The sequence below is a fragment of the Dasypus novemcinctus genome, chromosome 3 (genome assembly GCF_030445035.2).
Source record: "Dasypus novemcinctus isolate mDasNov1 chromosome 3, mDasNov1.1.hap2, whole genome shotgun sequence".
NCBI classification, from domain to species: Eukaryota; Metazoa; Chordata; class Mammalia; order Cingulata; family Dasypodidae; genus Dasypus; species Dasypus novemcinctus.
In genome coordinates this window covers 48,406,951-48,421,351 of record NC_080675.1, presented here as the reverse complement: position 1 = coordinate 48,421,351, position 14,401 = coordinate 48,406,951, and the positions used below count along the sequence as shown (strand labels likewise).

At 36.2% G+C, this 14,401-nt stretch overlaps 1 protein-coding gene across 7 annotated transcripts in view; it reads left to right on the top strand.

Annotated features, from left to right (window-relative positions):
- The window catches only part of SYT16 (synaptotagmin 16), a 298,663-nt gene extending 285,992 nt beyond the window's left edge, over nucleotides 1-12,671 (top strand). For all 7 annotated transcript variants that reach the window (XM_071213896.1, XM_058293313.2, XM_058293314.1 and 4 more), the window contains one exon: nucleotides 1,284-12,671. In XM_071213896.1, the coding sequence (XP_071069997.1) occupies nucleotides 1,284-1,597 (314 nt within the window). In that variant the 3' untranslated portion in view covers nucleotides 1,598-12,671. The remainder of the gene's footprint in view (nucleotides 1-1,283) is intronic.
- The last annotated feature ends 1,730 nt before the right edge of the window (nucleotides 12,672-14,401 follow it).

Sequence of the window (14,401 nt, the reverse complement as noted above, 5' to 3'; positions counted from 1 at the left end):
GTGGAGCCCACAGGAAGTTATCTGAACCAGATTTAGTGGGGGCCAGGTATAGAGGTCAGCAAAGTTTCTTGGATGAAGTGATATCTGCAGTGAACTTGATAGAAGGAATGTGAAGGTGGGATGTTCAGGGCATTGTTAGGAGTATTGTTCAAGGTGAGAAAACTGCATGTACACAAGGCAAAGGGAATGAAAGCAGGTGGGTTGAAGGAATGGCGATAGTTCAAAATGGTAGAAACTCCATGTATGAAAGCAACAGTTGTGGGCAATGAGACCAGAAGATAACAGGGCTAAAGGATATTATCCATACCAAGAAACTTAGCTTTTATTCTGAGACCAGTGTGAGATCGCTGAGGGTCTGGGTTTTGTTTACTAGCTAAGCAGCTTGGCCAAATCTGCATTTTAGTGATGGCTCTGGCTGCGGGATTGGGACAGTCCAGTGGCTGGGATATCAGTGAGGAAATGTGTAGTAATGCCGGTAAGAGATGCTGGTGTCCTGAGCTCACTGAGAGTCCATTGGCAGTGGGGATGGAAAGCAAAGGGTGGATTTGGGAGTTATTTAGGAGATGGAATCAACAGAATTTAGTGACTGGATGGACTGGGGGTGAGGAAGCCAACCATGTCACAATTGAAGTCTAAACTTATGGCTTAGGTGATCGGGCAGATGATGCTACTATTCCCAGAGATGGCGACCACTGTAACAGCAAATTTTTGGATTGGGGGCTGTATTGAGTATGGATACATGTGGAATGTCTAAAAGGAAATGTATGGCATTCATTTGGGTCTTGAGCTTGGAAGAGAGGTCTAAGCCAGAGCTATCCATTTGATAGCTGTCATTGAAGTCATGGGAGTGGATAAGATGATCCAAAGAGTATGTAGAGAGTGAGAAGAGAAGAGAGTCTTTGACCCAGGCATAGAAGTGTATTTAGCTATGAAAAGAAAAGCACATATATTTTTCTTGTTAACCCAAATAAAATGTGGGCAAGGAACTGGTGTATGTCCACAAATACCTTTGTTTATGCATGTGTATACCCCTGTGTGTGCACAGGTTCTAATGAGCCTCAGTGATGTGTAAGAGAGTGGACTGCATGAAACATTAGGCACTCAAGGTCATAATCCCTTTCCATAATTCATGCAAGATGCGTTGATTCATCAGCAAGTACCAGACCTAAGGATGTTGATGAATATGCCAAAAGGAGAAATTTGCAGCCTATATAAATATTACAACAAATCAGCAAAGCAGAAAGGACTCATGCTTTTATTTTTCTTTTTTGTTTTTGCCTTAGACACGTATGGAAAACTCTTTCTCCTCAATTCTGTGGGCCAAGAGATGTCCCGCTGCAAGACGTCCATTCGCCGTGGTCAGCCCAATCCTGTCTATAAGGAAACCTTTGTTTTCCAGGTTGCCCTCTTTCAGCTCTCTGATGTCACGTTGATGATTTCTGTTTATAACAGGCGCACTATGAAGCGTAAAGAGATGATTGGTTGGATTGCTCTAGGCCAAAATAGCAGTGGAGAGGAGGAACAAGACCATTGGGAAGAAATGAAGGAAACCAAAGGTCAGCAGATCTGCAGGTGGCACACTTTGCTCGAATCCTAGTTTTGCCAATGGGCGTTTGTGTGCCGCATCCTCCTTGTTGACTGTTGCTGACTCCTGACACAGTCAGCACGTCCTAAAGGCTTTTTTAAAGACAGGCTTTCAAACAGGTATTCTTCTAATGCTAGGATATTCTGGGTGGAGCTTTGGAGTTTCTAAAAGGATATTGAATTTGGAATTCATTATTCTAATTTTTTAAAAAGTCACATACACAACTAAGTGTACTATATGGAAAATGTTACCATGATTGAGACCAGTGATGATGAATGAATTCATGCTAATGTCATTGTGTTTTGGTTTGGACTATGGAATGAACTTTCTTTTGTTATCTCTCTTTGCCTGAAGAGATGCAGAGGAGCTGTTAAATATTATTATTTGTAACCTCTTATCTATATAAATAAAAATTTTCTTAATACATCACAAAAAGACCCTGAAATACAGAAATGAATTAGATGCTAAGACTCTGAAAAGAACATTCCTGTCATTCATAATCCCTTATTTCACATTTTCTCTTTATTAAAAAATCTTCATTTATTTACCTAATAAGTAAACATTATAAACTTACACATGTAAAACAGTTTGTATGAATTAAATACCTCTTATCTCATTTACATATTGGGGACTCTGTGAGATTTGATTAGATGATTTTTTTTTCAAGCTAAAAATAAGTTTAAAAAAACCATTGTCAAAAGACAATTGTCTCTTTTTGAATATGTAAAAGTTGACACTTATAACTTTCAAGGTTTATATACTGTCTTTCTCACCTAGTAAGTTCTTACAGACCAACTTAAGTCACAGATTTATTGATTTTTTTTTTTTTTGAACCCAGAGTTCTCCTTCTGGATAATATGTTTTCTATATTCATGTCTCTATATACATACATATATTTTGAATGTCCTTTTGCATGTAAATCATATTCCTTTAATTCAATGTTTTCAATCGTTAGAACATAGTAAATGGCATACAATGGGTCCTTAATAATTATTGCTTTGATTGACTCAGAAACAAACATGTTATAACATTATGAATTAAGAAATATTTTCAGCTTGCATGGAATTACACTAACATTTACTCTGAGCATTTGAAGTGCCTGACTGTCATTTTTTCATGGCATTTGAAGCAATGTATATTAATCGTTACTTGCATTCTGGAAACATGCCACTCAATTCTGATCTTGTATGTTTATTAGCATGGAATTTTACTTATGACAGACTTTTACATATTTTGCAGTGCATGTTTATTTTTCTTTTTCTTTATTTTTAATATGAGCCCTTTCTTTCAATTACTTTCAATTGGCACATAAGAGCAGGGAAGGAATGTGTATACATTTAACACTGTGCCTGATGTGCAGACCTTCTGAGCAATTGCTTAGTCATTTATTTTTAGCTCTTATGTTTCATTGTTGACTTTTTTCTGTCTGTGGGAAGAGTGATAGCTAATGATGGATGTATACAGTTAGAAACACATAACTCCTCCTCGGCTCCACATTTTGACAGATTGTAAGCGTAGGCTGCAACACTTGAAGAACGTATTTATTCCTTACAGTGTGTACTGGTTATCCTGACAAGACCAGACTAAGGCATTGGATAACTCTACTATGATTTCAGGTTTCAACCTTTGAAATAAGTGGTTTTATACGGAAGAGTTAGAATTCACAAAATAAATTACTATTTTATTTTCAGTTCACAAATCTAATGCAGCTCAGTTACTGAGAATAAGTAATAAAACCATGGCCCTTTGGGTTTTTACCTTACCTCTCTTTGGGAGACCTCAAAGTGCTTCTTCAACATTATATCCATTAAGAGCTGAGTGGTCTTTGCAGTGTGGCTGTGCCATCAAGTAGAACTGAGTGCGATTGATTAAGTAGCAGCACAAAGAATTGGCTTTTCACATCCCTTACTCTCTTTATGCCCTTGTGTTTGAAGGGAAGTAGAGCAGCCTCGTTATGCTTTCCTTTATGCAGTAACATAAAAGCAGCATTCACTTTAAAATTTACATTTGAAAAAAATCTGCATATATTGTACAGACGCCCTGGATTTTTCCCCCCTCATATTTTCCTGCTCTACATTTTGCTGTGTCCCCTGTTTCATTCTGCCCAGTAATTACCTGTAATTCATTTTCTTCTGCCTAGTCCCACCCGTTTCTAAGTTTTTCTTTTCTTTTTTTGCTGGTGAGGTGAGATATTCTTGCATGTTTGATTTACTTTCCAGTAGTCAGCCTATGATACAGGGAAGGGTTGCCTATAATGCATTCTTTAGTTTTTATAAGTTACTAAATTTTTAAATTTTCCTAATATCTATGCGAGTGCTACTTGCTGTGTAGGAAGCCTGCACATTTGAGTATACAGCAACATTCGCCATAACACTGATTTATAAATATAAAATGCTAATCACAAGATGCATTAAAATATGAGGCTGATTTTTTTTACATTGATTTGAAATTCTAGTTTAGAAAGATCTTTTGATTTTGTGCATTTAAACTCGTTATTTTCTTGGCAAAGTCTAGACACAAATGCATTTTACATGTTTTTTCATTTGAGCTTTTACAGCTACATTTGCTTCTCAAAAGAGTTATGGAAGATAATTAGTTGGTTCTTCATTGAAAAAGGTGCTTTTGCCTATTTTATCTAGCTAATGATTAATAGCTCCTAGCGATAGTTGAAATTGAAGAAGCACCAATTTTTGTTACATGAGCCGTTCTTTCAGTGATTTTTTTTCCTGAAGATCATGCTTTTAAAATAATATTGTTGAGGACAAATGATGCACTTGATTTATAGAAATCTGCTTTATAGTGTGCCTTCTTTCAGGAACTGAGTTTATACCGAATTGGAACATGCTCATCTCACCAACCATGATGGTGGCTGTGGAGCAACCCTCTCGCCTCTGACTATTGTTGGATGTTTAAATGGACCATTCACCAGGCAGCCAAGCACCTGCTCTCATGTTTGCTGCCCTTCACTAGCTCCCTCTGTGATGCACAGTGTTTTTGGACCCTGTTTTTGCTGATGCTGCATAATTGTCAGGGGAGGTCTTGCCTTCTCTAGTATTAAAAAACTCCACAATGCCTTTGGAGGTATTGTACCCTGCATTTTCATTTGCACAGAAGTTTGAGAAAGAATCATCGCTATGATCATAAGGGAAAAAAGAGTATGGTATTGCGCTGTCATTCACCTTAGGCACTGTTAACTGATTCTCCTTCAATGAAAGCTAACTGATTAATCTCAGACGTTGATATTCCCCCAAGTTCTAAGTGCTACAGTGAGCCTGGGACAGACTCTGCCTTCATAACATGTACATCTCCCAATATTTTACAGATTTATAATTAGTTCTTGGTTAGTCACTGTGCTTTACATTTTGGCTATACCAGATTATCTTACCCGAGAATCAAAACCCTCTTTTCTTTTGAATTAAATCATTTTTTGAGACTACCATGTCAGGGTGAAATGAAAGCGCTTCTCTGATTGCTACTAAGTTAATTTAAATAAGGGTCCAGGATGGCCACTGAACAGTGGGTTAAAGCCTGGCTATACGTCCACAGCAGAAGACAGTATATTAAAATCAGAAAAATGCAGAGGGAAGGGTTATTTTAAAATGCTATACAACCAGAGAGAGGCACATTCTTTAATGATAAACCAACAGGGCTAGAAAACGCATGTGCTATCTTTCCTTAGTTTGGAGGAAATGATGATTAAAGAGCATTCTATTACATTTGATCAAGACAAAAAGCTAATCATAGATAATTCTGAAATGCAAACATATTTTATCATTTTAAAATAATCATTGAGTTTGTTCCAACAAAAATTCTAAGCAAAACTATCAAACAAAAACAAAAAATATGAAGTCTGTATATGGAAGAATGAAAGAATAAATATGCTGGATACCTTTAGCATCCACTGACATATATTCAAGAAGAGTATACTAATATACCAAGAGACAGTTCAGATTAAGTAGTTATAATTTTTGACAACTGGTAGAATTCTAGAAGATTCTTAAAGATGGGGGAAATGGACACCTCTAACTTGATTCAGTGAATTTGGCACAGGCTGTGGCATTAGCCTGGGAATTCTGCTATCTCTGTAACCTTACTAGCCAGCCTGTGCCCTGTTTATTCAACTGGAAAATGGAAATGTTACCTACCTCATAAGGTTTTTAAAAAGATATTAATGAAGGTGACAGATGTAATATGCCTAACATAGTGGTGCCTGGCACATAGTAAACACTCAGTTCTTCCCCTTCAAAATCATGCTTAAAAAAAAAAAACATTTAAAGTTTATTTCTCTTTTCTGGTGAAAATAATAACACTATAGGAAAACCTAAAGACAATTTTCAGATACTTTAACAAGGATAGACACACGAAGTATATGGCATATGGTATATGGTATATGGTATATGGAGGAAGTTGTGAGTTGTAATTAATCCCAAACGAGATCGAATCATTGTCTTTTACCCACTTAGTTTGGAGGCAGTGCAAACCCTTGGTGTTGTGTACACATCTTGATAAATCACAGGCAAGGCCTCTCTCCTTTCCTATTCTGTTGTGTGTCTCTGGCCCCCAGCCCCACTCTCCTATTCCTATGTGGACAAGTCAAGTTGTGGCCCCCACCAAAAGAGCTGATAAACATGGCAATTTGAGAACATATTTCAATTTAGATCTGAAAAAGTAAAATAAATGGTGTGACCGTACACTGACATTTTAAAAAATGGACAGCATTTTTTTAGCCTACATTAAGTGTGCATATTATATCCTTATAGGTAAAGATTTTTCAATGGTCTGATAGTACAACAATCAAAACTTATCTAAGTGTTGGACTGAAAAGTTTTATTCAGGACGAGATACTTATCACTGTTCCCCTTAAGGGATCATAATGAAAGGAATTCCATCAGAATCAATTCTCACTCACTTTTAAAATGGTTTTTAAGGGTGACTTGTTGATATAATAGAAAGCACATTCAGTTGTTCTCAAGTGATTCAAACCTTGAGTGAAGAGGAGAGTTAACTTGGAATTTAGAAAAACTTTTATGCATGTTTGATCTGGAGAGATCAGGAAAAAAACCACCTCCAGTTCAGTGTAAAGAAGCACTGTGAATCAGGCGGGTGCTATTTGTGGTTTGAAACTAAGCATACTGGGATGTGGAACTGTGAGGCTATCCTCCAAAGAGAGCCTTGCCAAAGTAACTGGCTCAAATTCTAGGCTTCCCAATTAAGGAGACATGTGAGAAAACTGGATAAGAATCACTTCATTTAGGGGATGTTAGATGGGAATAATTCAAGATGTAGGGAAGTCAAAGGAGCTGGACAGCAGGCGAGAAGGTTGTGGAGTGATTTCTTGTAACATCCAGAATGTAGAGAGTTCTTGCCAAGAAGACAGTGCACATCTTCTTTTCTGGACTCTGTGGACAGAATCAAAGCATTTGCCTAAATTCTACCACGAGAGGTGTAGCTTAAATATAAGGAGAATTATATGAATGGTCTTTAGCATTAACTGAAAAATGTGTTTGGTGTTTTTGGATTTCCTGACGTCTAGCATTATGCTGGCTTGGATAGGACAGAGCTTAAAATCTTAAAATTTTCAGGAGTTCTGTGACTGCATATTGAAACAATTAGTCATCATAATTAAAACAACAATGCTCACTGGTTTGTAATTGTTAATTGCCTAATCACATGCCATAAACAAGTATAGTTCCTCGTCATGAGTCATTGGGAGGTGGTGAAATATCTTGGCTGAATTAACCAGAGAAAGCTTCTAGGAAGCCCAGGACTTGAAGTGGATCTTGGTGTCACCAGAGGGGGAATTGCCAAGAGTGGTCACAGGATCAACATCTTTGGGAGCCTTTTAAAATAGAAAAATATATATGAGGTGTTGACTTTCTCTGTAGGAGAATGGGAAAGCCCAGGAAGACAGTCTTCATAAAGTTCATTCAGGTCTAATATTCAATATGTAATCACAAAACTGAATCAACAGTAACAATCTGGGCCTGTCCTCTCTCCCTCTTTGGACAATTTTTTCACATTGATTTTTCTCTGAGTCTTAAAAGCTATTCTCTGGAGAGTTCCTATTTGGGTTTTGTTCAAGAGGCTTTGGGGATGCTTCCAGGCTCAGGGTGAGTTTCCTGTCTTATGGTGCTTTGACTGCTCTTGGGTCCCTTGGGTCACAGAGCTGTCTCCTGGACAAAAGACCATAATCAGCTGTATTTACAGCCACTGTGGAATCTGTGAAAGAGCTTGAGGCTTTACAGAACAAACTCATGGTCAGTCATGGAGGTATGTGGATGTTCTTCGAACAAACCTGCAGAATGTTGCTAGCTGCTCTCAGTTGTTCACTTATGATGTCTTAAGGTGTCTACATGAGAGTTTTACTTCATGCCTTTGAGTGCTAATATTGCCAGTTCTACCTTGAGAAAGATGTGAAGGCTGACTTTCCATTGGCGTTGTCACATTTGTGCATTTTTTGTCCCTCTTAAAGTATCGACTTGCTATTTTTATTGTTTTTGCTTATACAAAATTTATTCATTTGAAAAAAATTTATTGACCGTATTATGTTCCATCCTCTGGGATAGGGGCTGACAATTATCAGATGAATAAAAGAGTTTGCATTTAGCCAGTGTTTCTGTTTCCAAATATTCCATTTTTAACTTGATTCTGATAAGAACTCTAGGTAAACAATAAGATCTTTTAGTATCTTTTAATTTTTAGCTAATGTATTTTTGTAATGGTCTCTTTCCCTGCCTTAAAAGTAAAGGATTAAAGGAAAGTGGAAGTTATGCTGCCTCTAGGGAAGAAATAAATATACTTGTTTGTCAATCTATGTCTCGCTTCAAAATAAATGGCTATGTTTTGTATTTGAGAGAAGAAATGGAATGTTCAATTCCAGCAATACTCAGAGTTATAGCAAGAAATAGAAGTTGAATATTTAATATTTTTTATTTTTATAACTGAATATTGAGTGCCCTTTGCAAGGCAGTGAGACACTTGAATGCTAGATCTGTACAAACAAATGTGAAGCAGTTCTTATAAGCTCCATGATTCAATAGTGAAGGACATTGCTGCCTTCTGTATTTTGAAGGAGTGAACTGAGGACAGTAAATGCTAGACTGGGATGACAACGTGAACAAAGAGGCCTGCCTTACTTCCCTTTTTCTTTTGTTTAAAACTTGTCTTAGATATTAAAAAGTAGACACATTTGAGGCATTCCTATGAAATTCCTATGAAAAGGTCAACTTTGGGAGGGTTCCTACCTTGGCAGATAGCCAAAAAATTGGTTTCTAGTCTCTCAAACAATTTTTAAGCCAATCTGAATCTAATTCTTGACACAGTGTTATAAAGTAAGAAAATTATGGGAGCTTTTCCAATGGATTTATTGCTTGTAATTCTTAATATCACAAAAGTTCTTCTCAAATATCTACTAAAGTGTCTCGATCCAGTGTATATTAAGCCAAAATCTTTGATGACCTAAAAATTCTTACTGAAGACGATTTTTTCATGTTTCCCAGTTGATAGCTCATAATAAAAAGTACACTTTTCTTATTTGATAAAGATCTTGATATTTTGGAAAAGGTATTGGAAGCTGTCAATATAAACCTCAATTAGGCGAGGAACATGTACACTGAAAGAAAGATATTTTCATTTAAGTTTTTCTGTATAATATATTCACATTCTTGGATCACATTTCTCTCAAGATTATTTCAAGTTCCTTGTAGCTGAACCTTGAGCAAAGCTTACTAGTCTTGCCATATTTTCCTGGAGGTTACTTTATTAATTTTTAACTCTACCAAGTCATAATGCAGTATTCTTTATGTCACCATATTATAGCAGCTACATGTTAAAATTTATTATGAAATCAAAAGGTCTTTCCAGAATTTTTAAATTTAATTTTATTGTAGATTTTATTATTTGAAGTTTGTAAGAGTATTTGTGTATTATTTTATTGAGATATTTCTGTGATAATTTCTTCAAATAAGATATGGCTTGTATTTTCCGGAAGAAGCATGATGGTTTTTAAAATCTATTTATCTTTATTTCTAGTTCCAATTGCTATGGTAAATTTTGGTGATGTATGTGTTCTCAGGAAGAATAGGTGGATCACTTCAGATGATCCACCAAATAAAAGGTAGTAACTTCCAATTTGAAATGCATTTCACTTATGTGAAATGCTCGTTTTACATTTGGGAGAAGATTTATGAAAAATGTCATAATTTTATAATTTATATTTATCTATCTAAGTTTTTCCCCTCAATTGGACTATAAACAGAAAGTTTTAAAGGCTGTAAGAATATGATCCCCAAATTTAACAACTCTGTACTGTTATCTTTTGTTGAGCAGCGATTTACATATACATTGATAAAAAGTGCTAATTATGCTATTACTGATTCATGATAGAAAACTACCTTCTGCTACTAGTTTATATGACTTTACATTTACCACTCCTGCCAAGAGAAAGGAGGCTTTGTGATCACGCCCTGCCACAATCAATTGGACCAATTAACTGAAAGTGGTATGTAAGCACCTGGATTATATAGCAACTCTGAATTCTGAATGGAAAGATGATAATTCATAGGCCCACTGAACAAGTAGATAGATGTTGGAATAATAATACTGATAGTCACACTGCTTAATGGGGAGGCTTGACTGATGATTAATATATGGTGAACATTTTGACATTATTTATAAATTGACTACCTTTTCCTTAATAGCTGCAAGAAGTTATGGAGCATTATTGCAGAGATGAAAGGTGTGGTTATGGAATGTATATTGGATAAAAATGAATGAAACTTATGTTCTAGTACCAAGTCTTCCACTAATGAGTTCTAAAATGAATGCCACTTCTGCAATGCTTCATTTTGTGTTGATCAGATGGAAATATTATTACTCATTTTACCTATTTTCACCAGGTTGTTGTAGGAATAAGAAACATTCATTCCTTCATTAATAGAACACACACACTGAGAATTAAGGATTTTTGAAGACTATGAGATATTTTATTATCTTTATATTAAAGTTTGATCAACTCTTGATGTGGATATATAAGCAATTGACACTTTAAGATCCCTGCCAATCATTGAGCTATATTCATAATGTCAGTAATTGGTCCAGCTGAAAGTTATAGTTGGTATGGTTATTAGTTATTCTGCCTTTGAAATGGTAGAAATTATTAGGCTCTAATTCTTTTCCTCAACCATCCTGATGACACAACAAATCACAAATCCATCTTTTCAGTAGGCTTGCCAACTTTTTAGTTGAAGGCAGACCTTTCCTCTTTAGAATAATCGAACTTTGAATTCAGAAAAAGCATTAAGTTGAATAGCATTTTTTCACAAAGCGGAATTTAACTACATTATTTGGAAAAATCCCTCCCCCAGCAAAAAAGAGGTCCTTCAATGCACATTATTTTTTTTCAGAATTAGTCTTCTCTCTCTCCTCCTTCTCAAGTGACTTTCTATCCCCATACAATCAGTTTCTTCCTAGATATTCTTTACCACCTCCCTGATAAAGGAGAACTATTAAATTTTTTTTCAAGGTACATCCAAGATTTCATAACTATATAGGAGGCACTGGGGAATGAACCTGGGACCTGGTACATGGGAAGTAGATGCTCAACCACTGAGCTACATCCACTCTCTTCATAACTATATTGTATTTATGTTCACAGTGCACGATAAATCTCTCAATTTTTTAAATCTTCATATGGCATCCAAAACAGTTGTTCACATTCACACATTTATGTTTCATCATATGCACATTGTGTGCAGTTCTGTTGTTTTAAAATATTAGTTTTCGTTTTTATCTCAACTTTTGATGGGTGTCCTCGAAGACCTTGCATGAAAAAGTATAAATGTGAATGATTCATTCATTTTGAACATTCGTAACTATTTCAAGGAGATTTTACCCTAGATGGGGCACACTGTTGTTAGAAAAGTGTATGGCAGTTCTACTCCTAGAGGGATGCTGGAAATGGTAGGCCTTATAAATCTGGACTTTTTCTGTTCTATGTTTACTTTAATGTAATGTAATGTACTGTAGATAGTCCTGAGGTTTTGGTGGTAATGAATGGTGGTCAATAGTATTATTGATTTCATGTTTAGGTATAGATTAATATAAAATGGTTTAGTATAACATCTGGTCTTCCTCTAGATTTCCAAGTCACTAGAAGGTATTCCTTGGCAAATTGATCATTCAAGGCCATTCTTGGTAGTTGCCAGGTAGGAGCTTCCCCAAACCTCTCTGTTGCTTCATGGGCATTTTCAAGCCTTACTGCTATCACACTGCCTCCTCCAAAGTCTTCCAGCAGAAGATTCCTGGGAAGTTTGGAGGTTTAATAAGAGGGGAAAAAAGCATTTTCTCTTTTAAGGGTTGATCCTACATTTTGGATATTTCTGAAAATCTTCAGAACTTTCCATGTAGGTATTCTTGTTTTTCTTACAGTACGAATTATTGACTTACTGTGTCCTCTATTTAAGAAGTATGAATGTATCTCTAGTGTTCCCAGAACAAAGAGGTATTAAATATAACAACCCCCCACATTTCTGGATTTACTTTTATCAGTGCATAATTAGTGAGTAGGAAATGTTTGGAAACATTAAAAATTGTTAAAAAATGGATTGTCTTTCTACCTTTTGTAATGTTCAAGATTTCATAACAATGGTTTTAATGACTGTTATGTCCTGTGTTTTAACTGGGAAAGTCAGTGAAATATTTAACATCAATACTCTTGTGTTAGAAACATCCTTTGAAAATGTTAGAAAACAAAATTGTCTACCTGTGATAAGAATAAGTTCATAATTGAAGACATACTCTTTTTCTTGTATAAATAATACAAAAGGCAGATTTTCAGTCTTTCTGTGATGTTGGAAAGCATATTTTATGCAGCCTAAAAACTAATTCTGTATTAGATATTTAAATGCATGAGGATAAATTCTAATTGCCTTTCGTTTAAAACAGAAACATTGAAGAAGCATTAGCCCCAGTTTGTACAAAATGTCTGCTGCAACTGAACTCATGATAGTTCAAAACTGAAAATCATTCCAATTTTGTAAAACTTCTGCACTGATTTTATCAATAAAGTTTGAGCAGATGGCTTACATGTATATGTGTGAAATTTTTTTTTATGTTAAAAAAAGATTCAGTTTTGCAGCATCAACGTGCAAATTTTATGGGCCTGAATGATATTGCTTATTTTAGTATATACAAAAAACCATTATCTTTAAAACCATATCAACTACAGACATACATATTAGAACTGAAAGTATTATATTTATGGTCCCTATAATTTATTTGTTTTAGGGTGCTGCATTAGCATAGGCTTTCATGGTGAACACATATACAAACGAGTGACTAATTAGTTTGACCAACTCAAATGCTAGTTTAAAGTACTAAATATTAAGTAGTGGGAGTATTGGGTAAGTAAGGAACTATATTAATGTACAGATCACCTGCAATAAAGAAATTGCATCTGAGAAGGTTTTGAAAAGGCAAAAAAATAGGTGTTCATTTACCATAGCAGTGAAAACATGGCTGACACCCCCTACACAAAAAAAGATAACAGAATAAAAAGTTTTCTAGGTGTTTTTGGGAAACGGACTTGGCCCAGTAGTTAGGGCATCCGTCTGCCACATGGGAGGTCCGCGGTTCAAACCCCGGGCCTCCTTGACCCGTGTGGAGCTGGCCCATGCACAGTGCTGATGGGAGTGCCGCGCCCCGGAGGGGTGTCCCCCGTGGAGGGAGCCCCACGCGCAAGGACTGCGCCCCATAAGGAGAGCCGCCAGCTCAAAAGAAAGTGCAGCCTGCCCAGGAATGGCGCCGCCCACACTTTCCGTGCCGCTGAGGACAACAGAAGCGGACAAAGAAACAACACGCAGCAAATAGACACAGAGAACAGACTACCAGGGGAGGGGGGGTGGAATTAAATAATAAATAAATCTTAAAAAAAAAAAGTTTTCTAGGTGTTTTAGAGAAAATTTGTTTTTGTCATTTTTGCATACTATGTTAGCTGAGGTAATAATGCTACCTGCCATAATAAACAACCCTAAATGTCAATGGGTTAACACAGGAAAGTTTTATCTCCCTAATCTAAAAGCCAATGCTGACGCTTTTGCCTAGACAACTTTCTTTCTAGCAGAGTCTAAGTCTAAGGGACTGAGTCTCCTTTGTGAATTCGCAATCTCAGGGTCCTTAGAATTCTGAAGGAACATATTGCTATGCAAATGGAGGTGGGGGAGGAGGAAGAAAAAGCATAAGAATCAATTGAGACATTTAAGAGGCCTGGTCTATTGGTGGGCAGTGTTCCTTTCTGCCCAAACTCCATTGGCTAGAACTAATCAGGTGGCCCTGTCTGTATTTAAGAAGTCAGGAAATTGTAGTTAATTTGTATGCCCAAGAAAATGAGTTTGGTGACAATTTTCTAGACACTATCTGGCACACTTGCATTCTCTTTTTTCATTTTTAAAAAAGTACTTTATTTAAAATACTGTGGTAGTGGTGATTAAACAAGAACTAGTTCTGGGGGAGATGCTGCAAGCTCATTTGTTGCTTAAATTTTTCCCAACCCATGGTGGCCCTAGAATTGTTACGGGCTGATGAAGGATTCTACTTGCTCACTTTTAGTCATGTTAGAGTTAAGAGTATCTCAAAACTGTTAAGGGAGGTTTATTGCAAATAAACACCATTTGGTTCATACTTCCAAAGTCACAGGGCAAAGGGCTTTGTGCTGGTAGTATAAGCAAGGTTGAATATTGTATTTCAAATATTTACACACACAAGCACACATTTCAGCTCAGAACATTCTTATATATAATGACAACACCAAAGCAAAAA